The sequence below is a fragment of the Taudactylus pleione genome, unplaced genomic scaffold (genome assembly GCF_031769625.1).
Source record: "Taudactylus pleione unplaced genomic scaffold, aTauple2 ptg001903l, whole genome shotgun sequence".
Classification (NCBI taxonomy): domain Eukaryota; kingdom Metazoa; phylum Chordata; class Amphibia; order Anura; family Myobatrachidae; genus Taudactylus; species Taudactylus pleione.
In genome coordinates, this window is record NW_028286300.1 from 363,005 (window position 1) to 381,576 (window position 18,572).

General features: G+C 42.6%; 1 protein-coding gene across 1 annotated transcript in view; it reads right to left on the reverse strand.

The window, feature by feature from the left end:
- Positions 1-8,817: 8,817 nt before the first annotated feature.
- CAPN10 (calpain 10) overlaps positions 8,818-18,572 on the reverse strand; it is a 61,872-nt gene continuing 52,117 nt past the window's right edge. The window contains exons 8-12 of the mRNA XM_088465186.1: positions 15,166-15,368; positions 14,410-14,656; positions 13,869-14,056; positions 10,899-10,944; positions 8,818-9,050 (exon numbers count right to left, since the gene is read on the reverse strand). Of these exons, the coding sequence (XP_088321312.1) occupies positions 9,024-9,050; positions 10,899-10,944; positions 13,869-14,056; positions 14,410-14,656; positions 15,166-15,368 (711 nt within the window). The 3' untranslated portion in view covers positions 8,818-9,023. The remainder of the gene's footprint in view (positions 9,051-10,898; positions 10,945-13,868; positions 14,057-14,409; positions 14,657-15,165; positions 15,369-18,572) is intronic.

Consider the following 18,572-nt stretch of genomic DNA (forward strand, 5'->3'; position numbering starts at 1 on the left):
CCCAAGTGCCTGAACCTCACCTCCATCTCCCTGCTCCCTAAACCTAACCCTCCACCCTTAGTGACTAACCCTAACCTTTCTCCCCAACCCCGCTACTTACCTTTGGTAGCTTGGTGGTCGGGATGCCGACATCGGGATTCCAGCGCCCGGTAATGTAAGCGTCGGCATACCGACCGCCGAAATGCAGAACGTATCCAATAGACACAATATGTCCGTGAACGTTGTTCACAGACACATCGCTTCAGCTGTGCAGCACAGCTGTTGTCAGATATATCTGCTTATCGTGCTGTGTGTACGGACGATCAGCCAACCACCCACAGACTTGCTGCAGAGGCCGGCAGGGAGGTCCGCAGATGATGGTTGTTCAGTGTGTATGAACAATCATAATCTGCACATATATCTGCAGATCAGTTGATCTGCATATATATCTGTCAGGTGTGTACCCACTTTAAGATTGGTGGTGGGATAGGGGGCACCAGCCAAAATCTTCCCTAGGGCACCAAATTGGCTAGGGCCAGCCCTGTTTACATGGTAGATCTCTTAACAGTCTGGTACACTTTATAATTAAAATCCCCCACTTTTACTAGGATTTCAAAGGGTCCTTGCCATTTAGCCAAAAATTTACTTTCTGCTGTAGGAATCAAAACACGCACTCTGGCCCTGATTCAGAGCCGGACGCTCTGACAGAGCGCTCGCTCTGAATCAGGGCCGGGCTATTTTTTTTAGAACGGCCTCCTGGCCGCTCGCATAGCTGTGGGTGATCACCCACAGCTATAGCGAGCGGCCAGGAAGATGGTCGCGATGGTCAAGACCATCACGACCATCGGGCTTGCGACGAGACCCTTGTGGTAGGGTCTCGTTGCTGCAAGCCCCAGAGAGATTTCGACTCTAACAGAGCCAAAATCTCTCCCACTGACATCACTCGTGATGTCAGTGGGGCCGGCCCCAAACGGAAGCGTTCACATGGGAAACCCCCGTTTGGGCAGCCACTCCCACGGCCCGCCCACTAAAGGGGGCGTGCTGTCACTCAACATCGACAGCACGCCCCCTTTGGTACGAGACCTGGAGTGACATATTGGTTGTCGCTATCCGGGTGTCGCGCATGCGCACAACGGAGCCGGCTCCGTCGTGCGCATGCACTCTGGGCCACCACTGACCCGGTTGCGAGCGCTCAGCGCTTGCGACTGGGTCTGAATCAGGCCCTCTGTCCACAGGAGCAAAGACGCGCAACTGGGCATTGCGATTGTACACCCTCTGCTGTGCCTGTTTGGCCTGTTCTCTCACTGCAGCTATTCTTTCCTGCATATGAGAAACATTCTCAATAATAGTTCTATAAGGACTGGATTGCCCCTCCCATGTCTCCTTTGCAATCCCCTTGGGTTTCTCCCATACAACACATTAAAAAGGTGAAAACCCCGTGGAGGTTTGGAGAACCTCTCAAATGGCTAGTAATAAATAAAGCAGCAAATAATCCCAATCTCTTCCATCTTTATCCACCACTTTCTTTAGCATGTTTTATTGCAAAAAAAAGCAAGCATTTTATTTTTTTAGAAAATTGCTTAAAATATTTTTCTTCCAAACTGATCATTAGCACAAGTATTCACATCCAGAGGAAGGTGTATGACAGTGATATGAGGTATTTAAGCAACCTCAGGATAAAGTAGATAAAAACCATTTATTAACCTAATTTGTTTGCATCTGTGTATAAGTAAAGGCTCCCATACATCATCGATGGATTGTCACAATTCCCCAATCCCCAGATGCCGGCACGGGGCATCAGTTAAATCCAACATGTTGGATTTCCCTGATTTGCTGATCCTGACCAAAATATGATCAGGAATGGAAAATTGGGATTTTTTTAATATGAAGAATTTCCCCGATTGTCCGACGGATCAGTGATCATCGATATGCGCCGATCAGTGTTTCCGACTGGCGGATCAGTAGTTTTGGTCGGATCGGGATTTTGGCCACCTGCTGTATGGGGCCCTAATCTGGGTTATTCAGATTGCTTGTTTTAATGTTTCTGTTTTGTCACTGCTGCTAGATGAACTGGAAAATCCAACTAACCCATTTTCAGTTTGCATTCTGCAATTTTGGATTTCTCTCATGGGAAACAAGGCCCAAGGTAATAATCCTATAGTGGACATTAACATCCCCAGCACCACTAAAGCTTGACTTTAGAAGAGATGCTTTTGCTTGGCCAACTATTTGACTGTTATGCTGCATACACACGGGACGATCTGTTCAGCGATCGATATCGCTGAACGATCTCCCTTTGAAATTCCCGGTGTGTTGGTTGAATTATATCATTCAACCACACACCAACAATATCACCCACGACCAACGATCATTCCCTCCTGCAAGCACTGATAGATATCGCTCAGGTTGGCCTGCATGCATGGACGCGCATCGTTGGTCGATCGTTGGCAGCATAAAAATGAATGATATAACGATGAACGATGTTATCGCTAATATTCATTTAAATCGTACCGTGTGTACGCACCATAACTCATACGTTTTCAGTTATATGAGTGAGATTGATCTGTTTTGAATTTTTAACTGAAGACAGAGAGAACTAGTAACAATGCAACAGTACTTAAGCCCTGATTCAGAGCCGCTCGCAAGTGCTGTGCACTCGCAAGCAGCTCAATGTTTAGGCACTGCGCATGTGCGGCATCTGGCGTGCGCGAGCCCCGCCGAGCGACAAATTCAGTCGCTACGGGGCTCGCAACAAGACGGGGCGCTGTCGATGGTGAGTGACAGCTCGCCCCGTTTTGTGGGCGGGTAGGGGGTGGCTGGACAAACGCAGGCGTTCCCTTAGGAACGCCTTGCATTGTAGGGAGGTCTTACTGACCTCACTACTGAGGTCAGTAGTGGACTTCCTGCTCTATTAGAGCTGGAAGTCCACTCGGCCTTGCGACAGCCTAGACCCTGCCATAGGGTCTCGTCGCAATTATTGCGATGGTCTCCTGGCCGCTCGCACAAGGTGTGGGTGGTCTCCCACAGCTTTGCAAGCGGCCGGAGAAAAAAGCCTTAATGTATGAATAATTAGACCCCACCCGCTTACCGACAGGGACGTTTGTCATTGGCCACTTGCCAACAGAGACAGCCTCCCTCAAACCCAAGAAGCCCTGATGCAGAGAGCTGCAGCCAGGAAGGAGCAAGGGAGGTGCTATTCTCAGGACTTTTTAAAATGTTACTATCGAAACACCATTGAAACATTACCATTTGAAGGTGCCAAACATTGTTCCTGCACCCGTACACAGGCAAATTCTCTGCTCTCTCCTCGCCGTTATTTCATCCGGTCTGGCAGTGAAGTGGGCGCAGTAGCCCCGGCAGCACTCGGAACACATAGCAGGGTCAGGCTCTTTTCTGAACCCCTGCGGATGCTCTATAATACATCCCGCTAATGTAATCGCATTCAGCAATGCGATCAGGGACGCCAATATTGCACCGATTGCATTTTACATGCAATTAATGATAAATGGCCCCTAAGTAACAGATCACCCCGACTACCACGAAATCGGCCTCCTCCCATGCCTTCACGGATCAGCTGTTTACTGCATTTGCACACAGCAGTGAGCTAGTGGTCAGAATTGGCACCTCTATTTTTTCCTGTATACCACACAATATGTCAGCAGTATAGAGAACAGAGGGCCTGATTCAGCAAGGATCGCAACTGCGATTACACATGCAATTGGCCGATTGTTGCGTTCTGCATCGCAGTGCACGAACACTCCACTGCGATCAGGATCGCAGTGACTACGCAGAACATCACAGAGTGATTGACAGGAAGTGACCGTTTGGAGAAGGTAATGGGGGGTGGTCGGCAAAACGCAGGTGTGCCAGTTCATTTGAACGCCGTTACAGGGACGTGCATAAATTAGCCACTGCAATACCATAAGCAGCTTGTGTACTCACTGCGTGCGTGGGTTAGCAATTCCTGAGTAAGGAAGTGCAAGTGTGCACAAGGCTGCAATTGTACTTGATGTTACCGATGGTTTCGCAGTTCTGCTAAGTATTACGGATGTGTATAAGGTTAAGCCCTTATGTTGTGCTGCGACGGTGTACCAATCACAGAGGATTAGCATATCTTCGCAGTGAGACTGCGTGTGTAATCGCTATTGCAATCGCAGTTGTGATCCATACTGATTCAGGCCCAGAGACGTCTGTTTCTCATATCTAAATATTAAGGGCTTATATTTGCATAACTCCTTTTGAGCCTTACATTACTAGTGACAGCTGTATCTAAGTATAATTATACTGTCCCATATCGCTGCTATTCTCTTTGGACATAACTTAATGTCACAAAGTTATTGTACATATACAAATATTGAAACCATTTTATTTACAATGTTTCAGCTAATTGTTTGATAGCATTCGGAAATGAGATACCAGTTTCTTTATGACCTTTTTTGCTGGACACTGGGCCTGATTCAGACTCGCTCGCTAAGATGCATACGCTCGCTGCAGCCGATGGTATGCAGTGTGTACGCATCACAGCCCAGTATAGTGAGTGACAGGGGAAGCCGTTTGTAGGTGGTAACGGGCTGGCCATTAAAAACGGGGGAGTGGAGGTGCAAACACAGGCGTGCCTGAGCATCTCAACAGCGTTTTAGAGGTGTGCAGAATTAGAAGACAGCATCATAGTACATGTCACCTGGCTTGTTTTTACACTGAAGTGCTCGCAGTGCTTGCGGCAGGGTATGGTCAACCTCAAGCACTGCGACAGCATCCGATGTACCGATGGTTGCATACACTTCCTGGACATGACGTGCACAAGTGGGCGTCTTAAAACAGGCTGGTGGGCGTCTGTATACACTATGTGATCTCTCTCTAAGAAATACTGGGCGTGCTAATGCATTGTTGTGCGATAGCACTGCTTACGCAATTTGCATACACATCGTGCGAACGATCGCATCTAGCGAGCAGCTCTGAATCAAGCCCACTGCTTTAATGTAATACTACTAATTAGCAGACAGATTATTTTTTTGGAGTAATTGATCAGCCACACGTTATTTAAAATTATATGCTAATTTTGCTGCAGCTCCCTAATAGCCCGAGGGTATACGAGAGTATCACATTTTCAACTGTTTGAGAGGACACAAAAAGTTAATATAACCTTGGTTTGGTATTGCTATTTAACGTAATTTTGAATGTGGTCTCGATCATGTTATGCTCAATTTGGAATACAATATTGTATTTGTGTGCATTTAATATGTATAAAATAAAGTCCCCGGTTTAGAGGTCTGCCATTTCGTTCAGGCTAATCTCTTGTACCACTCGACGGATTTTGATGGGGTTATTATTCTATACAGCTGTCACGGTTTGGGTATTCTGACGATTCGGCTCGGGACCCTTAGGTATGATGGATGTGCATAGGATACGAGGAGGCTTGATAATACTTTGGCTCATGTGTATGAACAGGAGTGTAGGCACACTAGTGACAATGTAGGAACCACAGACTTGTGATATGCATGGATACTGAACGAGAACCGGAGTGAAATGACCAGGTCCACTGGGCAACTCCTCACCTGGTACCTTTTTTTCTTTTCGTTCTTTTTGCTTCTTCTGCAAAAGAACATCCTGGTACTTGAACGAGAAATTAGTAAACAGAAAGTGCTAACACCAAAATGAAGAATCTGAGAAATCACTAAAGTGCTTTTAAAATAGTGGTACGTAGCTATGGGTCTTTAATATCTAAGACAGTCATAAAGTCCCATAGTTATAGTGCTGTAAAAATAGATCTGTACAGCTGGGTGCACACTATATATTGGTCGCATCTTCCTATCTGATGTGCTGCACATCATGGACAACGCAAAGTTGTTAAATTAAGCATGTAACAACATATGGCGTTGTCGTACGGCTAATCATGCAGTGTACAGAAATACAAAATATCATTTAATTTCATCACCACGTCGGCACTTTATTTATGATAAACAAAATGGAAATAAGTAATGGTTCCTTCTTCAGGCATCTGAAATGTACTTGTGTAACAAGAGTTCCGCAATCCTTTACTGTTGTCCACTTTTCAATCTCTGTGAGACTAGGAACATGTCTGTTTTTTTAGTTTTCTCTGAAGGTAGTTCAAGAAGCAGTTTGCTGATATTTTTTGTATTGTGGTGTCTAATTTCTGCTCCAAGAGCAATTCCCTCTGTATATGAAGGGTGGCAAACCAACTTTTCATCTGTCAGTTTGCTGCACATAATCCATCCCACAATGCTCTCTTTATCACTCCAACTACACTATGGAAATGGCTGGTTGTATTGTGGCTTCAGCAGTGCAGTTTCATCAGATATTTCTCAGTTTCCTGGAGCCCTATGAAAGGACTGCCATCCTTCAATTATATAGTAGTTCTATGAGAAAGTCTGAAAATGTTAGCACCTATTTTAGAGCAATCTCCCCAGTTATTGAATCTTCCACTTTGAATGGGTACATTTTCATGCTTAGAGCTGAATTGTCTCTTATCTGAATACTCCTATGACATTTCAATCATATATTTGATTACCTGATGAACATAAAGGGGCTGTGTACAGAATGAGTACAATAGCAGTTTTCAGAGTGCAAAATGCGCTAATTCCCTCTGCACATATTAAGAACCCTGTCTTGCAACAGACAAATAGGTGGACTGGGGCACGGAAATGAGTGTTCTGCCATATGCAATTTAATTACTAATGTTTGTTAAACTAGGGGTAGGGGGCTGGGGAAGCACTTCTGCACTAGGTTTAGGTTTAAAAAAAATTATAATATATACTTCTGTAATGGCCCCAATTAAGACAATTTGTGGTACATGTGAAATCATTCTGTGGGGGTGCTGCCAAGGACAATAAATAAGAGTTTACAAAAAAAGAAAAGAGAAGAGTATTGTCTCTTTGTTGGCGCACATAGAAGATGATTGTATATAAAATATAACTTTTATTAAATAAATTATTAAAAAAAGTTTTCCGAATATTTGACTAATAAGGCGGAAAACTTTTTTTAATAATATATTTAATAAAGTTATATTTTATATACAATCATCTTCTATTTGCACCAACGAAGAGAAATTACTAATGTTTGTCAGCTCTGCATTGCATTCGTAAGTATGCCCTGAACAGCCATATTATGTGCAGGTGGTCATGGGTTGGTGTTGATGGCTCAGAGTGAGCCCATATTGGCAGCATGCATGCATTTCATTGGCACTGAGTGGTACTCACTTTGTTCCTCACTCACAAATATGCTTTTATTATTCTCGAATGTGCTATGCATTACATTTTGGCATTTTAAGCACTGCCAAAAGGGTAATATAGCTGTTAACTAAAATATTAGTAGTTTCAAACAATAGCTTTGGCGTCATCTGTAAGTTGTTATATTAGAGGTAGTCAACGTTCCGTCTCTTTACGGGCACTTCTTTAAGCTGTAATTTGTACCATCAGCCCCAAAATGATCCTCAATACTAAGGCCTTGAATTAGTCTTACAACAGTGGCATGGGGTTACCGTCTTCAGTTTTAAAGGTTCTTCTCATAGCTTTAATAAGTAGATCCATTTTGTATGTATTGAAAACTTTATTTTCTTCTGTCCATCCCCTGCGGAAAAGACCTCCAAAATAATTAGAGGAAAAGATTCACCAGAAACTTCTGTCCGAGTCCTCAGTTCTAAACTTAACTCAGACCTGAACCATTTTATACCTTGCAGGCTTCCTAACTATTCTCTAGTTATAAATGTGTCCCCCATAACATGATTTGTTTTGATCCAAATGAGAAAACCCTCATATTGTTCAAGAGGCTGAGACTGAAGCATTTTGTTTAAACGTGCCATATATAGCTTCTGCATAATCCGCAGGCAGTGCAGAATTGCAGCCTGGAAATGAGCTGTTTTAAGTCATAGCTGTTCTCTTTTAAACTAAATTTTGAAGCTAATGAATTAAACAAAACAAATGAAAATAAATAATCTTATTTTACCTTACATAGAGAATAAAAAAGCAAGAACCTCTTTTTTTAGGGCTTATTCTGTTGAGAGTGTTGTATAGCTTTTAATCTTATACTGCAGCTTCCTCTGACATGATAGCTGTGAACATCTTGTGCTGTATAAAGAACAGAGGCCATAGACACCCATACATCCTGGGTACCTGCGGTGCTTCTTGTAGTGGAATTTAAAAAATACTCTTTATTCATATTTCCCTCTGCGTCTAATGCGAATCAGGGCAACCATTCACACGTCCTTCTTCCAGGTGTTTGGAAATCTAAGCTAAGAAACCTTCTTGTCTCCAGTTTGAAAGGAAATACAGGCACCTGAGAAGAGGCTGGTTTAGGGAGTCAGAACTTCCCAGATTTTTGGAACCGGCGTGATTTGGTGAGTTTGTCGCTAAAGCGGCAATCAGTTATATGGCTGGTTTTGCCTTATAACTGATTAAATTTAGCAGTGAACTCCACAAAATCACGATTCTGTAATGTCAGAACCTATTAAATAACCTTCAGACTGTTATAAGATTAACCCTGCTTAATGTGTAAAACTGAGCATAGATCTTACTTTTAATATGCAAACATAAATTCTAAGTTAATAAGACTAATAAGAATCAGTACAGAAACAGCCAATGACTGATGTCCTTTCTTGTGACTGGTCAATTCTATCTAACAAGGACAATTAGCTGCTAGGAGGTATATAGTAGCTATAGCAGATCATATTTCTATATATAGGACATTATGCAGTTAGAACATGTGGCTTATACAAGTATTACAGAAATTTACATACACACATATAAAAGCTTTTATCTTATATAATAAGGTAAAAGTAACAAATTAAGACATACCATATAATTATAAAAATATACAATTTATTTCATTTTAAGGTCGCAAATAAGCAGACTTACGTAGTACTAGAACAGTTTGAAACATAACATTCTCAATATCAATGTTATAAAGTATCCATGGAAAAACGCTGTTTGTCTCACTTTCTCAGTTATATCTATCATGTTGTCTGTTAAAAGCCCTGGAAACAGGTTGCTGGCCTGGTGCTGATAATGTCTGGTCAGATCCACATCTTGCTACTTCATCAGTGTTATAACAGAAACCTTAAAAAAAGAATGCAGAATATCTCACAGTATGTACAACCACAAGCAGTTAGCTGATATCTTAATTAAACATGTTCAATTGCAGTGTGAGTTTATATTCATAAAAGTCATAACGTAAAGGTCTTCCTAAGACCGCTAAATATATTATATATATATATATATATATATACACACACACACAAGTACACATGTGGTATGGTTATCAAAATATGGTATTGTATCTAGAGCAGGGGTGGCCAACTCGCAGCTCTTTCTTTGTTGAGCTGTGGCTCGTAACATCGGCCCCCGCAAACCCTGCAGTGGCTTGGGGGCGCGGGGGCCGTTGCTACGCCACTGCAACTGTGAACGCTGACCTCTGAATTGATCAGAGGATAATGAAGCCTCTGTTCGCTTCATAGGCTAGGCCAGCCTTCCCAATGAGGCAGTAAGCGGGGAAACGTCATGACGTGAGGAGCCTGCGTGCCTGCTGGATCCAGCAGCCAGCGGGAGCGGTGCCCAGTGTGAAGTCAGGTAAGTACTGGGGACAGTGCATAAGGGGCACAACTACAGGGGGCACTGCATAAGGGGCACAGCTACAGGTGGCACTGCATAAGGAGCACAAATATAGGGGGCACTGCATATGGGGCACAACTACACGGGGTACCGCATATGGGGCACAACTACAGGGGGCACTGCATAAGAGTCACTACTACAGGGGGCACTGCATATGGGGCACAACTACAGGGGGCATTGCATAAGGGGCACAACTACGGGGATGTGAGACAAGGTCATGCTCCTGCAAATGTCATACCAAAGGCGTGCGCACAAAATGAGGCATGGCCTTGTGACAGCTAGACCACGCCCCATTTTTGCAAGCGCGCTTCGGCACGCGCATTATATTGGCTCTTTAACTTGACTACATATATTTTTTGGCTCTTTGCCTCTGACTAGTTGGCTACTCCTGATCTAGAGTATCTCTGAGAAATTAAATCCCGAAATTATGTCCAGTAAGTATTTGTCCAGATACATTACTGGACCAGCTGTGGTCCTCTGTTTAGCCTGACTGGGCTCCTGGGCATTGGGAAGCACACTGGTGCATTAAAGGCTGTATATCAGCGTTGATCTGCTTATATCTAGGCTTGCCATATCATCCCTTGAATTCAGGATACATATGAATTACACAGGTTCAGTGGTTGGCTGACTTCAAGTCTCCATTTCACCTGGTTTTAATCTGCCAAAGAATCTGTGTAATCCAAGTGTCCCGAATTAAAGAGATGATATAGCAGTAGATATAGCCTACTTATACCTGATCTACACATCAATCAGGTGGAAACACACCTGAGCTAACAAATCACTTGTTTAGAATCCTGTCATATCCCAGTGACGAGTTATTGCACTGCTGGACACTGTACTTACCGCAATTCCGTGGCTTTTCCTTTGCCGACTCTTATCGGAGGTGCCTTACACCATTACAGCTACATCTAACAGTTGATGTGCAGCTACATCTAACAGAATTGTTTCCATTTAGCTATCTGGATCATTTGGTATAATTACCTTAGTTGCAGCTGACAATGTACAGCCATTAACATACAGTTGCATCTCCCTATACCACGGCTCGTACAGGAACGAATCTGGACAAATGCTGTTTGGATTCATAAAAGTCTTTAAGTCTTGGATGCCAGGATTCAATGTCTCATTGATAATATAAAATATTTTGGTCTGCTTACCACGTGTGCTTTTTTTTGTATTTATATTTAATGTTATCTATACAATTGTTTTTGTTTGGTTTTTTATATTATTTAATATAATTTAATCCTTGTGCGTATTGCTGCTCACCATTGCAGCTGTGTTTTACACTCGTTTTCTCACCTCTTTCAGGATTTGTCCAAGAGTCTCCTGGCTCTGGATAGGTTTCCTTTGGAAATAGAATAAACTAACATTAATATGCAGGAAGTTTCATGTTTCACAAGTAGATGTGAGCTCTATCAAGTGCGTGATGCATAGACATTGTTACGGTATGCCTAGTTACCCACTGGCGTAAAAACCCACATATATGGCTATGGGTTTAGACGTAGTTTTGCAATATATGGGATACTTTTGCAAACATTTCCATAGAATGCAAGCAACACTGAGCTTTTCCGATTCATTTCAATGAGCACTACATGTACAAACTCCATTACAATGAGTAAACAATTGGAGTAAATGGGATACAATCTGTTTATTAAATAAATGAGCGGCCTATCTTCCAGCATTAGACAAGAACTATAGCTTTGGGACCCTATGTTCAGTAAACAAACAAAGAAACCATTGGGGATCATCCTAGACCGCCTTGGCTGTGGGTACCATGGTAATGAGGATAATGGCACAACTGGAATGGCAAATTTGCCATCTCATTGGTCCCAGCATACCGATTAGAAATTCATTATTATACTATATAAATGTAGATAAAACTCATACACAACTTATAAATAAACTTACTGAAATAAAGAGACCACATACTTTTGTTGAGCAATGTATTAAAAAAGAAATCTTAGGGGGAGATTCAATTATTTTTTGCGCTCTGCTCAGTATGGGCACCTGACGAAGCAATTCAATTGTTGCTCTAATCGGGCGCGAATTCTGCAGGCGCTTACATTTCTGCCCACAGGCTCTTGAGGTGGCGAGCACAGATATGCAAAAAGTCTGTCTGTTTGGGAGCCCTAACCAGTACTTTAGAAGATTACACCCAGATTTTTGGGGCACAACAAACACTTGAAATTTCTCCATCAGGCGTCCATTAATTATTGCCACTCAAAAAACAATTGAATCGTCCCCTAAATGTGTTGCAAATGGGTCATATTATTATATTTCAATAAGGGAATTTTTCTTGTAGTCTTTAATGTCCAAGTAATCATCCTCAAATCAAACAATGAAGATTTGATTTTGTCTGACACAAGTTGTTTAAACCAGGCCATAATCCAGTACAACACCAAGATTCCGCAGTGGGGGGAGATGGACTAAGCCTTGGAGAGTGATAAAATGGAGAGTTGTAAAATACCAGTCAATCAGCGCCTGTAATTTTTCAAACAGTGTCTGTAAACTGACAGTTAGGAGTTGATTAGCTGGTACTTTATCACTCTCCAAGGCTTAGTGCATCTCCCCCCATGCATGGTCACTGTTTTTCAACTTTAAACTCTCAAGCATAATATAGCCATTTAAGAATGGTATTGGGTTTTTCAGTACCCGGAGATAAGGATCAGTACAGCTGGGCATAGTGGTAGGCCAGTCCAGGACGTCTGCATATTTCACCCAGCGGGATCATGTATACTGTAAATAGCATGGGAGATAGGACCCTATGTGACCTACTGTGCCATCCAGTTCACAGAAATGTGGCAGGCATTCAATTAGGACCCCATGGTCTGTTGTATCAAATGATGCAGAGAGATCCAGAAGGATTAAGATTGAACAAACCACCTCTACCTCTTGCCATTGGAAGATTATTAGGCACACACACATTAGAGCTGTTTCAGTACTATATCTTCTCCTGAATCCTAATTGTAATGGACCATACAGTGCATCTGGAAAGTATTCACAACACTTCACTTTTGTCACATTTTGTTATTTTACAGTCTTATTCCAAAATGGAATAAATTCATTTTTGTCTTCAAAAGTCTACACAAAATACCTCATAATGACAATGTGTAAAAAGAATTCACATGTACATAAGTATTCACAACCTTTGCTCAATACTTTGTTGATGCACCTTTGGCAGCAATTACAGCCTCAAGTCTTTTTGAATATGATGCCACAAGCTTGGCACACCTATCTTTGGGCAGTTTCGCCCATTCCTCTTTGCAGCACCTCTCAAGCTCCATCAGGTTGGATGGGAAGAGTCGGTGCACAGCTGTTTTCAGATCTCTCCAGAGATGTTCAATTGGATTCAAGTCTGGGCTCTGGCTGGGCCACTCAAGGACATTCACAGAGTTGTCCTGAAGCCACTCCTTTGATAAATATTACGGGTTGGCAGATGGGTTTCCAGTTGAATTGCAACTACTTTCTCAATAACCTTTCCTAGAATAGGTTTGATAATAGTCTGCAGTTAGTTATGCAGGCACAATCTATTTTATTTTTATTTAGAAGATGTCTAACATTTGCTTCCTTTAGTGGTTCAGGAAATATACCTGCCTGCAAAGAGCACTGTATTATTTTGGCAAATACTGAGACAATTAAATCAGTACACCTTATTAAGAACTAGGCTGAAGCAGGTTCCAGATTGCATGTAAATAAAACATATTATAAATAATAATTGTAGAAACTTGTAATCCAAGGCAGTTCTCTTTCTTTGTAATCCTCAGGAATATACTTTTATCCACAGGAATTGTAATAAATAATTATAAAAAATGAAAATAACATAATGGGGGGCCCTTTAGCGGCTATGCCAACCATAAGATGTTTCCAATGTCATCCACTCCTAGTGACTCCCTGCTTTGTTTACACTTCAATACAGATTAAAGTAACCTCTATTTACTAGAGAAAACAATTAACAGTGCTGACGAGCAACATTTACATCAACAGACGATTCATTTTAATGACCTATTTATTTCACATGTGACATACAACTCGAGTGAAACTAATGTGATATTGCCATAAATGGGAAAAATACAGCACAAATTTGGTGGAATTGGTAGTGTTACACCATAGTGGGCACATACACAAAGTGCTCCCATGGACATCAATGGACTTATTCAAGTGCGGTAACAGCTTTGAGCACACTTAAAAGAAACAAGCAGCATCCAAAACAAAGTTCAGCAATGCAAAGTGTGGGGATCATGCTTACAAGAAGGAACATGCTACACTTACCTGTCAATCTTGGTAGCAATAGACACAGAAAAGTCACACTCCTGGTCAGGTAGGTAAGTGGAAGGCACAACAACGTATTGTCCAGGAGAAAGGTCACACATCTTGGACACTTCCTGCGAATGGCTATGTGGAACACAGCTGGCACATGGTTCTCGTGGAAGTGGGGAGATACTGCTGTCCTGTGGAACCTAGTGGCAGACACAATATAACCATACATAAATTAGTATACTGCAGGTGCTTAAATTCTGCTCCTAATAAAGAATAACAATTTTCTGGAAACTTCATAATTTAATAAAAATATTATCCACACACTCCACTATCTAGAAACCAACTAGTAAATAAATATATCTATAGTAAAGCTCACACTGCTCAGATACCGCATTATAAATGAGAATTTTATTCATCTATGACTCTTGGACACAGTAAATGTCTTCATTTTTTTCCAGATCAGGTTAATTTTGTTTCAGTATTGGCATCTAGTAATGCTCTATTATACATGTACTGTACATTTTACAACCACAGACTCAAATATGTCACTCACCAAGTACACATGGAAGCCGATGGCGTGACACTGGTTTTCCGGACAATGCTGTTGCAATGTTACCTTCACCAGTTGGACTTTGGGGGGCACACAAAAAGGAATGGCTGGGTTGAGGTGATAAGAAGAAAAATTTCTGCTGCCTCCTGCACTGCTACCCTTCTTCCACTGCCCCTTCAGCTCCTGGGTCTCCCATATTCCTTGTATCACATCTTCACTGGCCCTTACCACAGGACTGGTGGCTAATTCACTGCATGCAATAAATACAAATCATCACCATAGATCCTCACTATATCTTATTACTAAACCTAATGAATGTTTTTAGTTTCTGACACGATGTAATGAGTTACATGCAGGGCTGCATTTACCATATAAGTATAACTCAGACATAACTAGGGCAGCACTGTTAAGAATTAAGCATAAAAATGATAAGGATCTTATAATTTAATTACTTTTTTTTCCACTTTATTTTTTTGCTACTTGGCCTCAGACCAATCAGCTATTTTTCCAAGTAAGGATAACACAAACAGGCTATTTGGACAAAGGAAGCAACTTTTCTTATTGATTGATTGTCAGTGCAATACTCCCACGTAAATTTTTCAATTCATATATACAGCCAGAAATTAAAGAGATTAGAATTCATTTTTTTAATCTGGATGCTGCTGGTGCTTAACAGATGTTTTAAGGGCAGTGGTGACTGTGCGTACAGTGTCATGGGATGTAATGTGGGATGTAATGGGATGGGATGTAATGTGTAACCTGAGTACGATGGGGCCAGTAGACAGGACACGTAGTAAGAAATCTCCCTCTGTATCCATATGAAAGGTGCTGGGGATAAGCAGGTAATATCCCGGTGATAAATGACAGCACAGATGTAGCTGTCTGTCAAAGCAGTGTGAGGAGGTCCCAGCTACAGGGGGTGACAAAACAGTCTTCTGCAGGTTAAATCGACGTTTTTCCACCTAAAAAAAAATATAAAAAAATAAGTAGAATTTATTTTAACTATTATGAAGGGTTGTGAAGTCAACAGGTAAAACAAGTTAATACAGTATTACAAGTTGTTTAAAACAATGCAGAGCAATAATGGAAAATGTAAAAATATGTACTGGTATTAATGAAATAGATTGTGGTGAGGGGGTAAAAAACACAGTACAAGATCTTTTGCATCCAAGTAGGGCCGGACTGGCCATCGGGCACATTCTGGTAAATGCCAGAAGAGCCGATTGCCTCAGGGCCGGCTCAAGGAGAGATTAATCTAAAAATCTTGCAGAGCAATTTAAAAGGGTGAGGAGGTAATCATCAGACTTGAAGACTGCAAGCAGCCCCGTCAGCTTTCAGAATATGTACGGAAGACAGTATGGTTTGGTTGACCAAGACTCAAGAGGGTATATTTACTAAAGTGCAGGTTTTTAGAAGTGGAGTTGTTGCCCATAGCAACCAATCAGAATCTACATTGATCTAGCACCTTCTAGAATATAATAGCTAGAATCTGAATGGTTGCTATGGGAAACAACTCCAAAAACCTGCACTTTAGTAAATATACTCCAAGGAGTCTTCGAAGGGTGGGATCGTCAAAATGTTAAGTCCATACATTCCAGTCCATTCCAGAGGAGAATTGGTTAGGACAGTCTTGGATTATATATTACAGGGCAGCTCTATTTGAGTGCAAATTATATTTTTATTGTAAAGAATTTGTCAGGAACAGTAAAATAACAGTACAAATACTTATAGACAATATCAGGGTCATTATCGAAAAACATAGTTCAAAAATAGCAATACACTGGAAAAAATTAAGACTCAGTAACAAAAATTGTCAATGACATCATAAAGCATCTAGACAAAGACCCACAAAAATGGAAAGAAATAAAAAGATAGACACAAAGAGGAAAAGAACAAAGCAAACAAAGACACAACCAGGAAATAGGGTGAGGAGGTGGGGGGGGGGGGATAGATAGAAATAGATCAGAAAAAGAGAGAAAACAGTTGCCTCAAATCAAATAATGCAATCACGGATTCATCAGTGCCCATTAAAGGCAGAGAGAAAGATAATGAGAAAAATAGAGTATAGCTGTTATATAACCTTTGAACCAGGTGCAAGGGCGTAGGTTCTACCACAGGTTGGGACAGAACTATTTTAATATCTTGGGTGTGGTATGATACAGATGTGTCTTCATAAATCTAGCCTCAATACGCCACGTGGTGCGAGATGCCTGGCATGAGTGAGCCGCCAGGTCCCTGCGCTGGACGTCTTTTATTCTAAAAATTAGCTTTAGTTGCAATACAAAGTGACTAGAACACACCAAGAGACTGCACTGATCAATTTGATATGCAACACTTCTGTGTGCAACGGAGTCTGTATATGAAGCATAACGGAACTTGGCATGGAAAAAGGGGACTTACGTCTTACCTGTTAAGTCTTTTTCTTTGACTCCATAGGGGGCACAGGGATGACTCTGGGTATAGCCTGGAGAGTAGAGGCTGGGCACCAAACAGATAATAAAATTACCCACAAGCCCAGGTTCCCTCTCCTCTATACCCCGCAGAGAAGGAGAAGGAATGCCAGTATACATACGGAACCATACACACCATGGAAAGTACAGCCGGACTGATCACTAAGGAAACACCCCCCTCCCCCGGCAGACAGGTGGGCGCCCTGTGCCTTCTATGGAGTCAAAGAAAAAGACTTAGCACATAAGTCTCCTTTCTTTTTCCTCCACGAGGGGGCACAGGGATGACTCTGGGACGTCCTAAAGCTGTCCCCTATGGGCGGGGATGCTCCTGAGCTGCATTGAGCACAGAATGCCCGAAGGCGGCGTCCGAGGACGCAAAAATATCAAAAGCGTAAAATCTGATGAAGGTACGAGCAGACGACCATGTGGTAGCCTTACAAAGCTGTTTTGCAGAAGCCCCAAAGCGTGCTGCCCAAGAAGTTCCCACTGACCGGGTGGAATGGACCGTCATCATTACCGGGGTAGGAAGATTTGCCAAAGAGTAACCCTGGCGAAAGGTAAAGCGGAGCCAGCGGGCCAAGGTCTGCTTAGTAGCCGGCCAGCCCAGTTTATGGAAATCATACAAGACAAAGAGAGAAACCGACTTGCGAATCTCCCTGGTCTGCTTGACATAAAGCCGGAGAGCCCTCACCACACCTAACGAAGCCTCCGGCCGAGATGGGCCCGTAGTCCGGAATGCAAGAACTACTATTTCTTAATTAATATGTCCTTTGAAAAAGGACAGACAAATCCGAAAACTGGACCATCAAGGATGAGAGCCGAAGGCCCAAATCCAGACCCGTCTGCAGAAAGGAAAGGACACAGGAAAGGTGGAAAGCCCAAACCCCTAGTCGAACACCCAAAAAAATAGGTATGCCAAACCCCAGGATAAATACGTGCCGAGGAAGGCTTCCTAGCCTGCAGCATGGTCTGAACAACCCTCCTGGAGAATCCTTTTGCTCTTAGGATGAAGGTCTCAAGCGCCACCCCATTAAAGCGAGACATGCTAAATCCGGATGGAAGCAGGAGCCCTAAGACAGATCTGGCCGCAGTGGAAGACGCAGAGCAGCGTCTATGGACAGGCCCAGCAGATCTGCATACCACACCCTCCGGGGCCAATTCGAAGCCACCAGGATCAGAGTGCCTCCTTCCAGTTTCAACTTATGAAGGACCCGAGGAATCATTGAGATCGGAGGGAAGATATAAATCAAAGGGAAGGTCCAAGGGACCGCGAGTGAATCTACCCGGAAAGCTTCCGGATCCCTAGTGCGGTAGCAACATCTCAAAAGCTGATGATTGCAGTGAGACGCCATCACGTCGAGGTCCAGTAATCCCCAGAAACAGACTAATAGCTGGAAGACGTCCGGATGTAACGCCCACTCGCCTGCATGGACGTCTCCCCAATTTTAAACGCCCGGGATGGACTGCAGACAGTGCTGAAAGATGACGCTCCGCCCAGTGAAGAATACTGCCAACTTCTTGCATGGCTCCTTGACTGCGAGTGCTGCCGTGGTGATTTATGTAGGCCGCCACGGTTGCGTTGTCCAACTTTATCTGGTGCTGTGCCTGACACAGAGCCCTGTACACGGCACGAAGTTCCAGGATGTTGATGGAAAGCTGGCTCTCCTGATGCGTTCAACTGCCATGAAAGGTAAGCTGACGAAGGCTTTCATCGGT